Raw genomic sequence first — 16,394 nt, 5'->3', positions numbered from 1 at the left:
GGACCAGCCCAGGCCAGTCAGTGCTGGGTTGGGATCAGTTCCTGTAGACATGGACACATGGTCTTGTGGATGCAAACAATGATGGGGAAAGTGGGTCCCTGTGGCACGGTGTCAGCTGGCCTCACACAGGAGACTCAGCAAGGAGATGGCCGTGCAACATCCCACACGTCACATCTAGTTACAAAGGGAAACAGTTGCTGTGCAGGAGCGGCCTGTGGACACCACCTAACTGAGGGGTCGGCCCGCATAGCCAATGCTGGAGAATACAATGACGTGGACTCTAGACGCACTGCACCGAGGACATAGCCTAAGTTCATTGTAACCCAGGGGCACACTGCATTTGCAGGCTGCACTATTGAGAGGACACCAGTACAGGCCACAGGACCTGGGATGCTGAACACTGTCTCATCAGCGTCTGCATGTGGATGTCGACTCCATGTAAATTCTGGTTCTGATGATTGGTTACCAAGAGAATGTCATTGTTTTCAGGAAGCAAAGCTGGGGTGTTCAGATGTAAATGACAGAGTGGCTCAGGCTTTCTCTCGATAGTTCAGGGCTGGTGATGAAGTGTCAATGTCACCAACGTCTCTAAGTTTGAAATTCTGATGTGTGGAAGCCGGTCTCTCATGCCTGAGCGAAGCAGAGGAGCCTCAAAGTAGTGTAGTCCAGTCACACATTTCCCTGGTCTCAAGTGGCCCCAGCCTGGTGCCCACGCCGCCTTGTTCATAGTGGGAGAGACAAAAGGGCTTTTAGGACTGATAGCCTGGTTGACTATCATGGTTTGCTGGCTGCTCTATTCCCCGTTCTGAAACCCAGCAGCACCGGGAGGGACACATGGGCCCACTGGGGGGCAGTGTCTGCTCTCTTATCAATGGCTGGCTCTGCTGAGAGCTGCGGGCATGCACCAGGGTTTGGATCCAAGGCACAGCAACTGAACTGCCGGCCCTAACCCTGACTGGGTTCTGTGTCCTCCACATCTGTGGCCAGGCTTGCTCTCGGCCAGGCCTCGGCCTCCAGAGAATTCCCATGGAGCCCAGCACTTGCTACCCTTAGGAAGACAGCTCAACAAATAAAGCTTTGGTCCACTGCTGGGGCCCCAAGGCTGGGTTACCACCAGAGCCATTGGGGCAAACAGGGCAGCAGCGTGGGGCCCATTGTTTCTATGCTGAGTGTGTCTGGTCACTGTTAGCATCAAAGCATTCTGGTAGGGAGAAACTTTAGGGAGTCATCAAAATAAAGTAATCTTGCCGGAAACTGAGACCACGCTTGGTGTGGTTTCTGCTGCAGTCCCCTCACACTACGGCCACAGGGACTAGGACATGGCCCTTCCCATCACAGGCCGGGAAGCATCTACACCTCACTTGTGCTTTGGGGTGTCTGGGGAATGTGCTTCTCTTAAATCTCTAAGTGTTCTGAGGTTTGTGAAGTTTGTTTTCAGGGTTGCTTTTTCCTCAGAGTAACACGGGTTTTCGAACAATGTGTTCCTGTGAAGGATTGGGCCTTGGGGACAGGCGCCCACCCTGGACCAGCTGCCTTGGCCAACATGTCGGAAAGGCTGTGACACTTTCACAACATGCTGGGTCAACCACTGGGGGGGTGTGGAGCCCCTGCGTGAACCCATGCTCCGGCCTCCGGCCTGTCTTGGCCCCTATACAGGCACCAGGCTCCACTTGTGCCCTGTGTCCCAGAGACCAGAGCAGGCCCACATCCTGCTTACTGGGGAGCCAGGTCAGGATCTAGGTGCTTGGGGCCATGAGGCCACACTAGTTTGAGGCACATGCCAAGTGCCAGTGGGCAATTGCTGCAGCTTCCAGGCCATCTGAAAAAAGCAGCCACCAAGGGCATAGCGCCTGCCAGGCCTAGAAAGGCACACCAAGGAAAAGGAGCCAGTACAGTGTGTGCTGGTCTGTTCCAGGGACATGGAGCCAGTTCCTTGTGCCCACGCCAGAAGGCATGGCCAAGACAGGCACACTGCGGCTTTTCATAGGTGTCAAGAGCAGCCCTGCCTAAGTAGGCCACCTGCTTCCCTCGGGGCTCTGTCTGGCCTGCCTGACACAGAGGCAGCCCCCTTTCCTGGTCTCTTGTTCTGCGGGCCCCACCTCATTCCAGCATCTCCCATGTGAGCACACATTTGTGCAGGGGCCATGTGGTGGTCTAGGTTTGGGTGACAGGCATGCATGGGGCTAGGACTGTAGGGGGCTCAGACTTCAAGTGTTGACCCAGAAACCCTGGTACCACTGCCCCCCCCCCCCCGTGCTCCTCACCATGGCCTCTACTTTTTCTCTGCACCTGCATCAGGACTGGACGTGGCAACCCAGGCCAGCCTGCAGTGCTGGAGAGGAGTTTTGTGGGGGTGGGGGGGTGGGGGGGTGGAGAAAGTCCCAGAGACATGGAGCCTGGAGCAGGACCAAGCCAGGAGGGGAACTCCACCAGCATGCTGAGGGCAGTGCAGGGGGCAAAAGGGAGAGGCAAAGAGGGAGGTGCGTCCACAGCCACCGCTGGGTCCCTTCAGCCCCTTCCATGGAAGGCGGGCATCAGGCACCCAGGCATGGCGTGTGCCCACACAGGGATCTATCACAGGCACAACTCTCATGGGCCCTGGGATCACCGTTGGAGGCCAGGCATGGGTGCCGTCTGGCTCCTCATTGTCCTTACTGGGAAAGCACAGGGACCTCGGGGTGTGAGGTGGGAAGGAACTGGGTGCGGAGGAACAGGGCTTTCCACCTGTAACAGATGTCCGCGGTGTATGGCTGCTCTCCATCTCTGCTAGCACACGTAAACAATCATCTCTGGGCCCCTCATTTTAGAATGCCGTCTGTCACCCAGGGGTGTTGGACTGAGGCAGCAATTGCACCCTGTCCCCAACCCGGGGGGCTGTCTGCCGTGTGGGTTTTGTTCGCAGGGCCCAGCAGCAGGGGGACCTGAGGCCCTGTCTGTGCAGCGACTTCAGAGGAAGCTGAAGGAGGCGGTATGCACGGTGTTGCGTCTGCACTTGGAGAAGGAGCAGCTGCTGGAGCTGGGGAACCGGCTGCGCGCAGAGCTGGGCTGGCCTGCAGGTGAGCCAGGGCAGGCGGGCCACAGGGACACTCTGGTCCTGGGGCAGGAGAACAGAGACACCCTGCGGGCTGAAGTGGGTTCAGGGTCAGCACAGGGCAGAGCCCAAAACAGAAGGTTTGCAAAGCTGTGGTACTCTGTGCATCTGGTGAGCAGCAGAGTCTGTGGCCTCCATGCCAAGGCAGCCTGGGCCCCACTGCAATCCACCCAGTGGGGACTGTGCCACAGGTGCCCAGGGGGGTTTGTCTCCCAGGGTGCTGGTTTCAAGGAAAGGCAGTGACACTCTAAAAAGAGGCACATGTCCCGAGCGTGCAGGACAGGCCTGGCTGCCAAGTCCTCGTGCGCACTCCACCTGGGCGCGGTCTGACCCTGCTCCCCTCCCGTCCCTGCTTTCCTGCAACACCAAGGCAGTGCCCAGGGCTCGGGGGGTTGTGCCTGTCCTTCCTTCCTTGTTACTGTGAGGACGCCAACATACAAGATTCACCCCATTTGTAAAACTGAGGCCATACCCTTGCTTCTCTGCGTGGCCTAAATACCCCGGCCACTTGGTTTCACTTTTGAGGCAGAGTGCCCTGGGGACGGTAGTGAGGGGTGTGAGGAAAGTGTGTCCCTCTGCTGGGCCTCCTCCCAACCACGATGTGCTCAGAAAACAGTCACTGTTATAGGCTGGGGCGTGATGTTCCATTCTCAGTCTTTTCTCATGGCGAAGCCGTGTACACCCCAATAGTAGTTTCAACATATTAATGCTTTGACCATGGCATGACCCAGACTTTGAAGTGGGGCTCCAAGGACTTCAGACAGCAGAGCTGAGGGAGGCTGTGCTCTAGGAGGGGCAGGGGCTGGAGAGAGTGAAGAGAGAAAGTGCAGCCATCGTCTTCACCTGGTGCCCAGGCCCAAGGGGAGCCAAAGCCCAGGGTGGAGTTAGCCTACAGACTCTTCCCAGCATGGTGACTGTCTCCTTCAGCACGTGGGGCAGTGGGGGATGCAATTCTCTCAGCAGCTTTTTCCTCAGAACCATCCAGCAGAGGAGGAGTTAGCGTGCACTTCCAAGCAGCATAGTGCCTGCGTTCCTGTAACCCATCAGGAAGCCTGTCCTCCTCACAGTTCACAGGTTGAAGGGACAGGTTGATGTCAGCACTTCTAGACTATCCTGTGCTGCGTTCCCAAAACCACTTTTATTTCAAAGGCCACCACCTGCCTGTGCCCCACCCCCGTCGTTGTATGATCTGCAACCACAGGCACTGCAGTGGTAGAGCTCCACTCTGCTCTCAACGCCATTCCATGTTGTCATTTTCTTTCTTTCTTTCTTTCTTTCTTTCTTTCTTTCTTTCTTTCTTTCTTTCTTTCTTTCTTTCTTTTTATTTTTTTATTTTTGGAACTAAAAAAGACATTTTTTTATTGAGGGCAAGAGGATACAAGCAATATAAAAATCAAAAGCTTATCTGGCTTTAATTGGCTTTTCTTTCTCGTCGAATGGGAGTGGGATTTTATTTATACATTTTCTAAGGGTCCCAGTCTGCTCATGAAATCCTTATACAGGGGAGCTGGGGGGCAGAGATTTTTTAAGGGACTCATTGGGAGAACTCTTATCAGGGTGGAAGGAACTGCTCAGCACTGCCTACTTCTTCCCCTTCTGCTTCATGTGTACTACAGAATAGTCATTGCACGCGATGGTGAGCCCAGCAGTTAGTGAGAAGAAGCTCTGGAAGCCCACTCTGCCGTCTCGGCACTGGCCCAGGGCCTTCATTATTTTGTCTACAGCCAGAGGGTCTTTTTGATTTTCCAAAAAGCCAGGGAACTCCTTTTCCATGAGTACTCTCAGGTCCTCCTTTGTTAAGTAGCCTTTATCCCCAGCAAATTTATGAAACGTGAACATCATGGTTTCCATGGCATGTCCCATTTGGCATTTTGGTGAGGTCTGGCCGAAGGCTCGGCTGGGTCGCTTGTTGGGACGCGAGGCCAGTGAGTCCATGTTGTCATTTTCTGTACCCTCCCACATCCGAGCCGTTCTGCTCTCTGACCTCAGCTTTGTGCCCAGCCCTGCCCCGGTCAGGATGCCCTTTCCCAGGCCCAGGCCCAGGCCCAGGCCTTCTCTCTGATTTCAGCCATACCTCCTCCTGACCCTTTACTCCAGGAAACTTGTCTTTGCTCCTACTTATGTCTTCCTGTAGCCATCCTAGCTTATACCCAAGTACTTATTTCAGTAAGTCATGTTCCCTCCCCCACATCCATTCACCTGTCCATCCACGCATGTTTATCCACCCACCTATCCATCCATCTACCCACCGGTCCATCCACCCATCTGTCCCTCCATCCATCCATCCATCACCCACCCAGCTATTGGGAGGGAAAATTTCCTCCTACCCTTCTATGTTCTTCTGAATGGTTGAAAAGTTAAATTGAGACAAGACAAATTAAAAAACAATAGGTCTCACAGAAATTGAACCTAAGAAAACAACCAAAGCAGGCAGCTTTTATGCTTTTTAGGCAAAGAAACCATAAGGAATTGACAAGACAAAGACACTCAGGCTTGGGTGCTTAATTCGTGAAGAACCTAAACAGTTTGTTCACACAGCCTCTGAGCCTGAGTTCCCATCTCTGCTGATAAGGAAACCTGGTTCCTGCTTCCAAGGCAACAGGCTGGTCAGAGTATCCTTTCTACATCAGCTGTTTCTTAAGTGACTTTAATTCAAAATGTGCCAAGTGGCATTGTGGACCAAAAAGGGGTTCTATGTGTTGGAATCCATGGGAGTCCAAAAGACCAGAGTAACAGGCTTTATTGAAAAGAAGAAAGGAACCCTGCCAGGCACTTCTCCGGGGAGAAGGGCACTGGTTACAGACTAGGGGTGAGTATATAGTGTTTGGGAGAGCTGAGGGGATACTGAGGCAAAAGTCCTGGTATGTTCCCTTTTACATTTTGAGGATTTCAGCTTTCTGGAATGCTCCTTGTTGGGGCAGGTTGACCAGCTTCTTGGAATTCCTCTGTCTCAGGGTCAATAGTCCATTAAGGGTGAGGTCTGACAGATAAGCAGAACAGCAAGAGGGCAGTTTGGAATTCATGTATCTATCACTATGGAAAGTAACTTCATGGTGATCTGATCATAAATTCCTAACAGGCAGGTCAAGGTGAACAACCAGGCCCCAGGCATGTAACTTCTCTAGTAAAAGATTTATCCTTGCCTTAAACCAGCTCTGTCCATTGTATTTGTGCATCTAGGTTAACACACATTTGAAAAAGGCAGGACTACCCTCTGGAGAGCATATAATCTCATTAACTGGCCTGTAATCCCATCAACCCTCCTTAATTCTGCACAAAGGAAACTGCACACTGTCCCTCCCCAGGACATGGGAGAGCTCACTCCCTGGCATCAGTTGTCAGTCTGTTCAAATAAGCTCATAAAAATTCTCTACAGGTTTGGACATTTCTTACATCAACAGCATTTTTAAAAATTTATCCTGACCAGGTGGTGGCGCAGTGGATAGAGTGTCAGACTGGGATGTGGAGGATCCAGGTTCCAGGCCCTGAGGTCACCAGCTTGAACATGGACTCATCTGGTTTGAGCAAAGCTCACCAGCTTGGACCCAAGGTCGCTGGCTCGAGCAAGGGGTTACTCAGTCTGCTGTAGCTCATGGTCAAGGCACTTATGAGAAAGAAATCAATGAACAACTAAGGTGTCACAACGAAAAACTGATGATTGATGCTTCTCATCTCTCTCTGATCCTGTCTGTCTGTCCCTATCTATCCCTCTCTCTGACTCTTTCTCTGTCCCAGTTTAAAAATATATATGTATGTGTGTATGTGTATATATATACACATACACACACACACACACACACATACATATATATATATATGAATGAAAGAGAGCGGAAAAAAACCCCCCATCAATTTGTTCCACTTATTTATGCATCATTGGTTGATTCCTGTATATACCCTGACTGGGGATGGAACCTGCAACTTTGGTGTATAGGGAGTGTAAAGCCAGTAGCCAGGGCCACTATCACAGCCGCCTGGCCCATGCAGGTTCGCATTGGATTCGGACAGTCGGTAAAGAAACAACGGAGCCAAAAACTGGTGGGCCATCAGCTTTAATCCTAGCTTGCACCTGGCGGGCAAGTAAAAACACACACTGGGCTCCAAAACCTACTCACATTCAGTGCTCACAAAGCTACTGACTTATCAGAGTTTCCTAGAATCTGTTGGAATCCATGGGAGTCCGAAAGACCAGAGTAACAGGCTTTATTGAAAGGAAGAAAGGAACCCTGCCGGGCACTTCTGGGAAGAAGAGCACCAGTTACAGACTAGGGGCAAGTTATATAGTGTTTGGGAGAGCCTGAGGGGATACTGAGGCAAAAGTCCTGGTATGTCCGGAATGCTCCTCCTTGGGGGCTTGGAGCATGTGGGTGTTGAATCAAAAGTCCTGGTGTGTCCGGAGCCCCTCCTTGGGGCGGCTTCTCAGCTTTTTGGAATTCCTCTGTCTCAGGGGCAATAGTCCAGTAAGGGTGAGGTCTGACAGATAAGCAGAACATCAAGAGGGCAGTTCGGAATTTACATATCTATCATTTCTCAACTCTGGTTACATATAAAAGAAAGGCAGTTATTAATTTTATAATATATGGTGAGGGGTGATGAGGAGAAAGAGGAGAAAAAATTGGAAAATTATTGCTTCTTCTGGAGAGAACTCGAGAAGGAGACCTTGCCAAGCCAAGTCCCCCATCCAGTTAAGAAGGTCATCCATTTCCATGCTGTGAGGTCTGAACCAGGCGATGTCTCTGAAAACCTGAGTGAGGAAGTAACAAAATTTTGCGGGGTAATAATTGTTAGTTGCTTGCTGTGTGCCAAGTGGACAGAGTGACATGGTGATACATGGTCTCCTGGATGAGCCTCATGAGATGTGCTGGTCTGGTTCCTCTCAAATGAGAGGACATGGAGATTTTAAGATACAGGAAACCTGTTGGTATAAGTTTTTTTTAGAAGGATTGAATATGTGTGGTAAAGAGGAAGAGGGTTTGGAGAACATTCAGGAGGGAACTACTCGGGGTGAGGGGCGGCTTCTTCCTGCTGTCATCCCTACCTATTTGATATTTCCCTCATGAAGTTCTCCTTGGGGTACTGGGCAATAGGAGTGTTAGGAGCATTTGATTGTAGGTAATCCTAGAGATTTCTCTCATCCCCGCCTGTAGGAACTTAATAAAGAAAGAGGCAGATATTTGGAGATTAGCAATGCAGCGATAAGGAGGGTTGTATGGGGTGTGTGTGAAAGTTCTTCCATGGTAAAGTTAGAGATATTCTTTCCTGGCAGTCCTGGAGAGAGCAGTTAGTTTGAGCTAAAAGAAATGTTTCATGTCCGTTTGTAGGCTCTTCTTCAGCCAAGAAGACCCAGCAATCTTGTCCTCTTACTATGTGAAGGGTAAAAAGATTGAGAAGCATTAAGAGGTGAATGTTATTTATTCTCCTAGTTCTTCAAGGATACGGGAGAGCTTTAGGGTTTAGGGGAACTGTAGGGGTTGAAAGATAGGATTTAGGAGGTTTGCTGATACAGGGTTTCAGATTTTTCTGTTTCACGAGGGCAGGTTTCAGGGTTGATGTGTAGGGTTAGGTAGATTTTTCCAGTTGTCTGATTGGCGAAAGTCTGCATGCGGTTCTGTAAGAAACTAGTAAACAAACGTAAGAGGCAGGGTTTAAAAGTTAAAAAAGTAAATAGGAGAGTGATTGGACTAATGAAAGGCAATAGTAAGATGCCCAGTTTGTGTGAAACCACTGATTCCATGTTTACGAATTCACTGGGCTTCAGAGAGAGAGAGAGCACAAATAGGAATAAGGCAGGGCAGTGTGGCTAGTCCCCCTGTCCCTAGATCTACTTTTGTAGAGATTCCTAAAGCAATAAGAAGAGAAATTATCTGTATAGCTCGTTTGGTCCTTACATTGATGGATAGTGTATTACGAATTGGAAGAGGCTCATGGGGTGGGATTAGGTTGATATTTAGGCTGAGATAGATTAGGGTACAGGTTTTTGTCTAATTAGTATGGAGACGCAGATAGGTGTTGGTCCCACACGAGTAGAAAGTTCCTGATTTGGTGAGGTAGGTTGAAAGGTGCAGTGGGAGTGAGTTGTCAGGATGACGGTGTGTGGACCTGTCCATGTGAAAGTCAGTCCTTGGATGATGTAATGCTGGAAGTGCCTCTTGGACAGTCTTTGAACAGTTTGCTGAATAACCTATAAAACCTGCAAGTACTTAGGGAAAGGGTGTTACATTTCTACACTTTGTAGTTAGAGTTTAAGTCCTAGTGACTACTGCTTCTAGCTGGAATTAGCAGCAGGTCCCAGCCTATAATAGGCATGGGGCATTGATACAAGAGGAACAAAGAAGATACTATTGTAGAGCCAGCGGCCACGGCCAGGGCCATCATCAGAGCAGCCCGGCCCATGCAGGTTCTCATTGGATTCGGACAGTCGGTAAAGAAACAGCGGAGCCAAAAACTGACGGGCCATAGTCTTTAATTCTAGCTTGCACCCGGCGGGCAAGTAAAAACACAGACTGGGATCCAAAACCCCAGTCACATTCAGTACTCACAAAGCCACTGACTTATCCGAGTTTCCTAGAATCAAAGGTTTCTAGCTCACCAGACTTATTCACCTCTGTTCTCCATCTCCTTCCTTATCCCAAATACAAACTCTACACAAACTGGCATCTCACTCAGCACTCCACCATCTTGGCTGCTTCTCTTGGCCTCCTCCACGTGGCCTCTCTCTGCTCTCCTCTGCTCTCTCATGTTAATCTCAGGAACCAAGAGCGCAAACTCTGTTCTGCCCCCATTTTATATTGTAGCTTCACAATCTCTAATCCAATATACAAAATAGGGAAGTCTCCAATACAAAGTCACTTCTCTGAGGCATGATTGGATTGTACTGCCCCACATCAAAAAAGGGTGGGAAAGGCTTAATCCCAAAACCAAGCCCCAGGCTACAAGGATTCTCAACACACATTAATATCACCTGGGCGATGGCCTCCTCGTGGGCAGCGTAATCTTTAACAAAGTGAGCATAATACATTTTATCTGCCCAACAATTATACATTAAATAAAGTAATAAAACCAGACTGTCAATACCCACAGTAGAGATCTTCGAGGGGTAAATAAAACTTAAATATTCAAGTGAGGCATAGTAGATGGCCCTTGTGTTTACAAGAAATGAGATCAGTTTATCTGCTACTTGGGAGAAATACCTTAGGCTCGTGAACGAACGATGTCCTTGGGCCTTCAGTGGCAATTCCCAGCATGCTGGGCAAGGTCAGGTCACAGGTAGCTGGAGCAGGGCTAGAAGAGACTGAACCCTCCCTCCATGGAGCAAGGGGGCAGCTTACCTTCTCGTGTCCCTCTTTCCACAGCACAGGTGTGTCAACCGGTGGGGACAGGAAGCCTGGCAGGCTTCAGTTCAATGACCTTTCTTTCCACTCTGGAGCAGGGCCTTGATGAAATGCTATGTAGCCCCTTAGGGCGCTGGAGCCAAAAGTTGGTATTTCCTGACTTCTTTTGGCCTTATTTGCCTTTTCTGTTACTTCCTTGGTCATTATAGACCTTAAAAGCCATGCTCAGAAGATCTCACTGAGGGGCTTGACTAAGAGCAAAATTGGGAATTCAGTGTTTAAAGAAGCCTATTAGACTGAGGAAAGAAAAGATTTGATCTGTTGTGGTAGGTGGTTGGAGACTGTGGAGGGTCTGAGTTTGATCTAGGGTGAGACCTCAGGTGGTGGGGGTTAAGGTGATGCCTAGATAGACTAGGGACTGAGAATAAAGTTGAGCCTTAGCAGAGAAGACAGGATATCACTTCATAGTGAGGAAGTTAAGAAGGGTGGTGGTGAGTCTCCTTGAGGCAGTCAGGGAGGGGCTGCAGAGGAGTAGGTTATCTACATATTGTAAGAGAGTACTAGTTTTAAGATTGCGTGCTGCTAAATCCTGAGCTAGTGCCTGCCCAAACAGGTGTGGGCTGTTTCTGATCCCCTGGGGTAAGACAATCCAGGTAAATTGCTGGACTGCATTAGTGTCTGGGTAAAGGCAAACAGAAAGTAAGAGTCAGGGTAGAGGAATGGTAAAGAAGGCATTCTTGAGGTCTAGGACCATGAAGTGAGTGGTGTTTGAGGGAATGTGTGACAGTAACTTATAGAAATTAGGGATTACTGGATGGAGGGGAATTACTGCCTCATTGATTAGGTGTAAGGCTTGTACGAGGTAATAAGCTCCTGAAGGTTTTCGAACAGAAAGGTTTTCGAACAGGAAGGATGGGGGTATTGCAGGGAGATTCCATGGGGATGAGTAAACCTGGTTTAAGAGGTGGGCAATTATTGGTTTAAGGCTTTAGAAACAGACACAGTTACACATTAAACAAAGACTTCACATATTATGAATTAAGAAATTTAAATGAGCACGCTTTACTTGTTTCAATTCACTAGAAAACCTGACCTGTGGTGGCGCAGTGGATAAAGGATCGACCTGGAAATGCTGAGGTTGCCGGTTCGAAACCCTGGGCTTGCCTGGTCAAGGCACATATGGGAGTTGATGCTTCCAGCTCCTCCCCCCAGTCTCTCTCTCTCCTCTCTCTCTTCTCTCTAAAAATGAATAAACTAAAAAAAATAAAATTAAATTAAATCAATTCACTAGAAATATTTTCTGGCAAACAAAGAAACAAGACAGATTACTTACTCACATAGCTTAATATACAATTCTGTTTTTTAAGTTTTTCGAGATGGCACGGAGTTGCCAGCAAAGAGGGGAGGAAGAGAGAAAGCAGATGGATGGACAGGGTGAGCAGCTGGATGGAAAGGAGAGTCAGAATCTGCAGGAGGAGAAGGAGGTTAAAGTATTGGTGTGGCGCCATGTGGTCAGAGGAGTCAAAAGGATTTAGAGCTCTGAGGAGAGGGGAGAGGGCGAGGAGGAAAGAGGTACAGTCAGTTTGTAAGGACGGAGGAGGGGTCGGATAGGAGACAGACAGAACTGGAGTTTGTAAGGAGGGAAGAGAGGTCAGAGAAGAGACAGGCACCGCAGCCAGAGCCAAAGCTTCTAAGGAGTGAGGAGGGGATGAAGAACACAGTGGAGAATGGGAGAGGCCCGGCCAGCAGGGGAGGAGAAAGAGAGACTGGTGAATGAAAAAACAGGATTTAGTGAAGGGAAGGGCTTTCTGGAGGGAAGAGACTGCAGCAAAAAGACTTGCTGAGAGACTAGAGAGGGGTCCCGAGAGAGGGGTGCCCCGGGGGTCAGGCAGGAGAAGGAGAGAGTTTGGGAGTCCGTGGAGAAGGAAAGATTAGGAGCAGAGGTTTTAGGTGAGGTTTCTTTGGCCAAAACGGCCTGCATGTGGAACAGAAGGCACAGAAATTAAGGACAGGAGCCTGACCTGTGGTAGCACAATGGATAGAACATCGACCTGGGATGCCAAGATCGCCAGTTTGAAACTCTTGGCTTCCCTGATCAAGGCACATACAGGAAGCAACTACTATGAGCAGATGCTTCTCGCTCTTCTCCCCTTTCTCTCTCTCTCTCTCTCTCCTCTCTCTAAAAATCAATAAATAAAATCTTTAAAAAAAAAAAAAGAAAAAAATTAAGGACAGGAGAGAAGGGAGAAGAAAGCCTGCACATAAGGAATTTCTGATGCTCTCCCCGTCCAGTGGCAGAAATTGTCAAGATGTCTTAGGATATTGTAATTGAATGTCCCGTTTTCAGGCCAATGGGAGTCATTGTCTAGTCTGTACTGAGGCCATGCCGTGTTACAGAAGATTAATTTCTTCGGTTTGAGGTCTGAGAGACCGAGTTTGGTGAGGTTTTTTATGAGACATCCTAGAGGTGTCTGGTCGGAAGGCTTAGACTCTGAAGAGCCCATAGTGGAGACAGGTGAGCAAGAGGGGGCGTCCCCGCCTTTTGTCACTGTCCCAAGAGGAGAGAATCTCCGTGTGGGGGAGTCGTCCCTGATAGAGGTCGTCACCACCTGTCAGGGAGCTCCAAGGACGAGAAGTCCGAGAGAGTGGAGAGGTTTGGCTAGGCGCCTAGTCTTCCGTGCAGTCCACTGAGACTGAAAGTCAAACCCCTCAAAACGTGAGGCGTGTCAGAGAAAACCGTCCGACCAGAAAGGGGTGTTTTTAGAGAGAAATTTAGAGGCCAACCGGGGAAGGGGAAGGGAGAAACTCCTTACCTTTCTGATACAGCAGGGGTTCAGGACAGGGTTAGACTGCCGGCCAATCAACCCACAATTACAAGTCCAAACAGAATCAGGGAGTAAGCCTGGGATGAGCTGCCGCTACCCATTGCTTCCCTGGTTATAAGTTTGGACGACAAAGAGGGATCATCCAGGCAATTAGTACCCTGTCCCAGGTTTCGGCACCAAATGTTGGAATCCATGGGAGTCTGAAAGACCAGAGTAACAGGCTTTATTGAAAGGAAGAAAGGAAGAAAGGAACCCTGCCGGGCACTTCTCCTGGGGGAGAAGAACACCAGTTACAGACTAGGGGCGAGTTATATAGTGTTTGGGAGAGCCTGAGGGGATACTGAGGCAAAAGTCCTGGTATGTCCGGAATGCTCCTCCTTGGGGGCTTGGAGCATGTGGGTGTTGAATCAAAAGTCCTGGTGTGTCAGGAGCCCCTTCTTGGGGCGGCTTCTCAGCTTTTTGGAATTCCTTTGTCTCAGGGGGATAGTCCAGTAAGGGTGAGGTCTGACAGATAAGCGGAACATTCTGGCAGTTTGGAATTTACATATCTATCAGAATCAAAGGTTTCTAGCTCACCAGACTTGATTCACTTCTGCTCCCCATCTCCTTCCTTCTCCCTGCACAAACTCTGCACAAACTGGCTTCTCACTCAGCACTCCACTATCTTGGCTGCTTCTCCTGGCCTCCTCCATGTGGCCTCTCTCTGCTCTCCTCTCTGCTCTCTCCTCTAATGCTAATCTCAGGAACTGAGAAAGCAAGCTCCCATTCTGCCCCCATTTTATAGTGTAGGAATTAAAACCTTTAATCCAATGTACAAAATAGGGAAGTCTCTAATACAAAGTCACTTATCTGAAGCATGATGGGATTGCACCACCCCACATCAAAAAGGGTGGGAAAGGCTTAGTCCTAAAACAAAACCTGCCCTTGTGCCTGATCTGTGGTGGCACAGTGGATAAAAGCATCAACCTGGAACACTTAGGTTGCCAGTTCAAAACCCTCAGCTTGCCTGGTCAAGGCACATACAGGAAGCAACTACTGTGAGTTGACGCTTCCTGCTTCTCCCTTTCTCTCTCTTTCTCTCTGTCTCCCTCCTCTCTCTTCTAAAAATCAATAAATAAAAAAACAAAAAAACCCTGCCCTTGTGCCTCATCAGCCCTTCCCAACGGAGGGGATGAATTCCTGTTCCATTTGGTTCAGGTTCCTAGGTCCCAACAAGCCACATGCTTCCCAACTCCATTCTAAACATCCTGGCACAGCCCCTGGGATGTCCTCCACACAGCCATTGGGAAATCTGAACTTTGACATAGCGTTGTGAATGCCTGAGACACAGTATTTGTTAAGATGACCAATCGTCCTCCTTTAGGGAGGACAGTCCTTCTTTTGTAAGTTTAGTCCTCCCTTGAAAAGTGTCCTCCTACATGTCCTCCTTTTTGATATTGGAAGACTAATCTGTAAATGTCCATATTCGATCAATGCAGAGTTCATCCATTGCGAGTGATGTGACATATTTGTATTTGACATGATGGTTGTCAAGAATCAGTACAGTGCGGCGAGACGCGATTATGAGGCACATGCACTCCGCATGGGAGAGCTTGAGAGAGTGCTCGATGTATCGAGCGTGCAAATGGCTTTGTGTGCTTCTTACTGAAACACGACATTCCACATACGACATTGTAGATTCACAATTATTTCTTTCTCAGTGAATATTCAATCATAGACAGGTAAGCACAATTCATGGGGGTTTTGGGGTTTTTTTATTTTTCATTTTTCCAAAGCTGGAAACGGAGGCAGTCAGACAGACTCCTGCATGCGCCCGACCAGGATCCACCCGGCATGCCCACCAGGGGGCGATGATCTGCCCCTCTGGGGCGTCGCTCTGTTGCATCCAGAGCCATTCTAGTGCCTGAGGCAGAGGCCACAGAGCCATCCTCAGTGCCCGGGTCGTCTTTGCTCCAATGGAGCCTTGGCTGCGGGAGGGGAAGAGAGAGACAGAGAGGAAGGAGAGGGGGAGGGGTGGAGAAGCAGATGGGCGCTTCTGTGTGCCCTGGCCAGGAATTGAACCCGGGACTCCACACCAGGCCGACGCTCTACCGCTGAGCCAACGGGCCAGGGCACACAATTCATGTTTTATTAATTATCTATTTAATAATTTCCAAATATGTATAATTTTACTTACAAGTATTTTCCCAAAATTTGAGTTTTAAAGTGGAAATCTAACCTCAAACCATATCTATTAATAATGTATTTTGATTAAATAGTTGCATAAAACAGATGTTTTTAATTAGAAGATGATAGATACAACTGAATATCACTCCAAATTAGTGATTTTGTTTGATATTTAGTTTTGTTAATTTAGTTTCTGGTATATTCACCTACCATGATGTAATGTTTTTAGTTCCTAACGTGCTTGCATCATTTTTGTAGCTCTATATTTAATTTTTAATTTTATTTAAGGGATGGAAAAATCAAAAGAAAAATGCCATTTCAACATTAAGTTGAAAAAGGAATTTTCATTCCTCATATCAAAGAAAGATAGCATTGTTTTCTGCAATATTTGCAGTGGAGAATTTTTATTTATTTATTTATTTTTTACAGAGACAGAATGAGTCAGAGAGAGGGATAGACAGGGACAGACAGGAATGGAGAGAGATGAGAAGCATCAATCATTAGTTTTTCATTGTGCGTTGCTACACCTTAGTTGTTCATTGATTGCTTTCTCACATGTGCCTTGACCGCGGGCTTTCAGCAGACCAAGTAACCCCTTGCTGTAGCCAGCGACCTTGGGTCCAAGCTGGTGAGCCTTGCTCAAACCAGATGAGCCTGCAGTCAAGCTGGCGAGCTCGGGGTCTCGAACCTGGGTCCTCGGCATCCCAGTCCGATGCTCTATCCACTGCACCACCGCCTGGTCAGGCTTTTTTTTTTTTGCAGTGGAGAATTTTGTATTGCAGTTGAGGAAAGAGCAGCGATAACAGAACACTTGACCACCAGCAAACATAAGCAATCATTAGATGCATCAGCTTCCAGTTGTAAAGTAACAAGTTTTTTTTAAACTGCAAATTGCCTGACCAGGCAGTGGCGCAGTGGATAGAGCGTCGGACTGCGATGCAGAGGAGCCGGGTTTGAGACCCTGAGGTCGCCAGCTTGAGC

The 16,394-nt window shown here is 48.7% G+C and overlaps 1 protein-coding gene and 1 pseudogene across 2 annotated transcripts in view; one reads left to right on the top strand and one right to left on the bottom strand.

Annotated features, from left to right (window-relative positions):
- Positions 1-16,394, top strand: part of CCDC57 (coiled-coil domain containing 57) — a 139,121-nt gene that overhangs the window by 68,137 nt on the left and 54,590 nt on the right. For both annotated transcript variants that reach the window (XM_066381624.1, XM_066381625.1), the window contains one exon: positions 2,903-3,056. In XM_066381624.1, coding sequence (XP_066237721.1) covers positions 2,903-3,056 — 154 coding nt within the window. The remainder of the gene's footprint in view (positions 1-2,902; positions 3,057-16,394) is intronic.
- On the bottom strand, positions 4,604-4,954 carry LOC136403151 (protein S100-A10 pseudogene; annotated as a pseudogene).

The sequence above is a fragment of the Saccopteryx leptura genome, chromosome 4 (assembly GCF_036850995.1).
Source record: "Saccopteryx leptura isolate mSacLep1 chromosome 4, mSacLep1_pri_phased_curated, whole genome shotgun sequence".
NCBI lineage: Eukaryota > Metazoa > Chordata > Mammalia > Chiroptera > Emballonuridae > Saccopteryx > Saccopteryx leptura.
The sequence above is the reverse complement of the archived record's forward strand: the minus strand, read 5'-3'. Positions and strand labels throughout refer to the sequence as shown.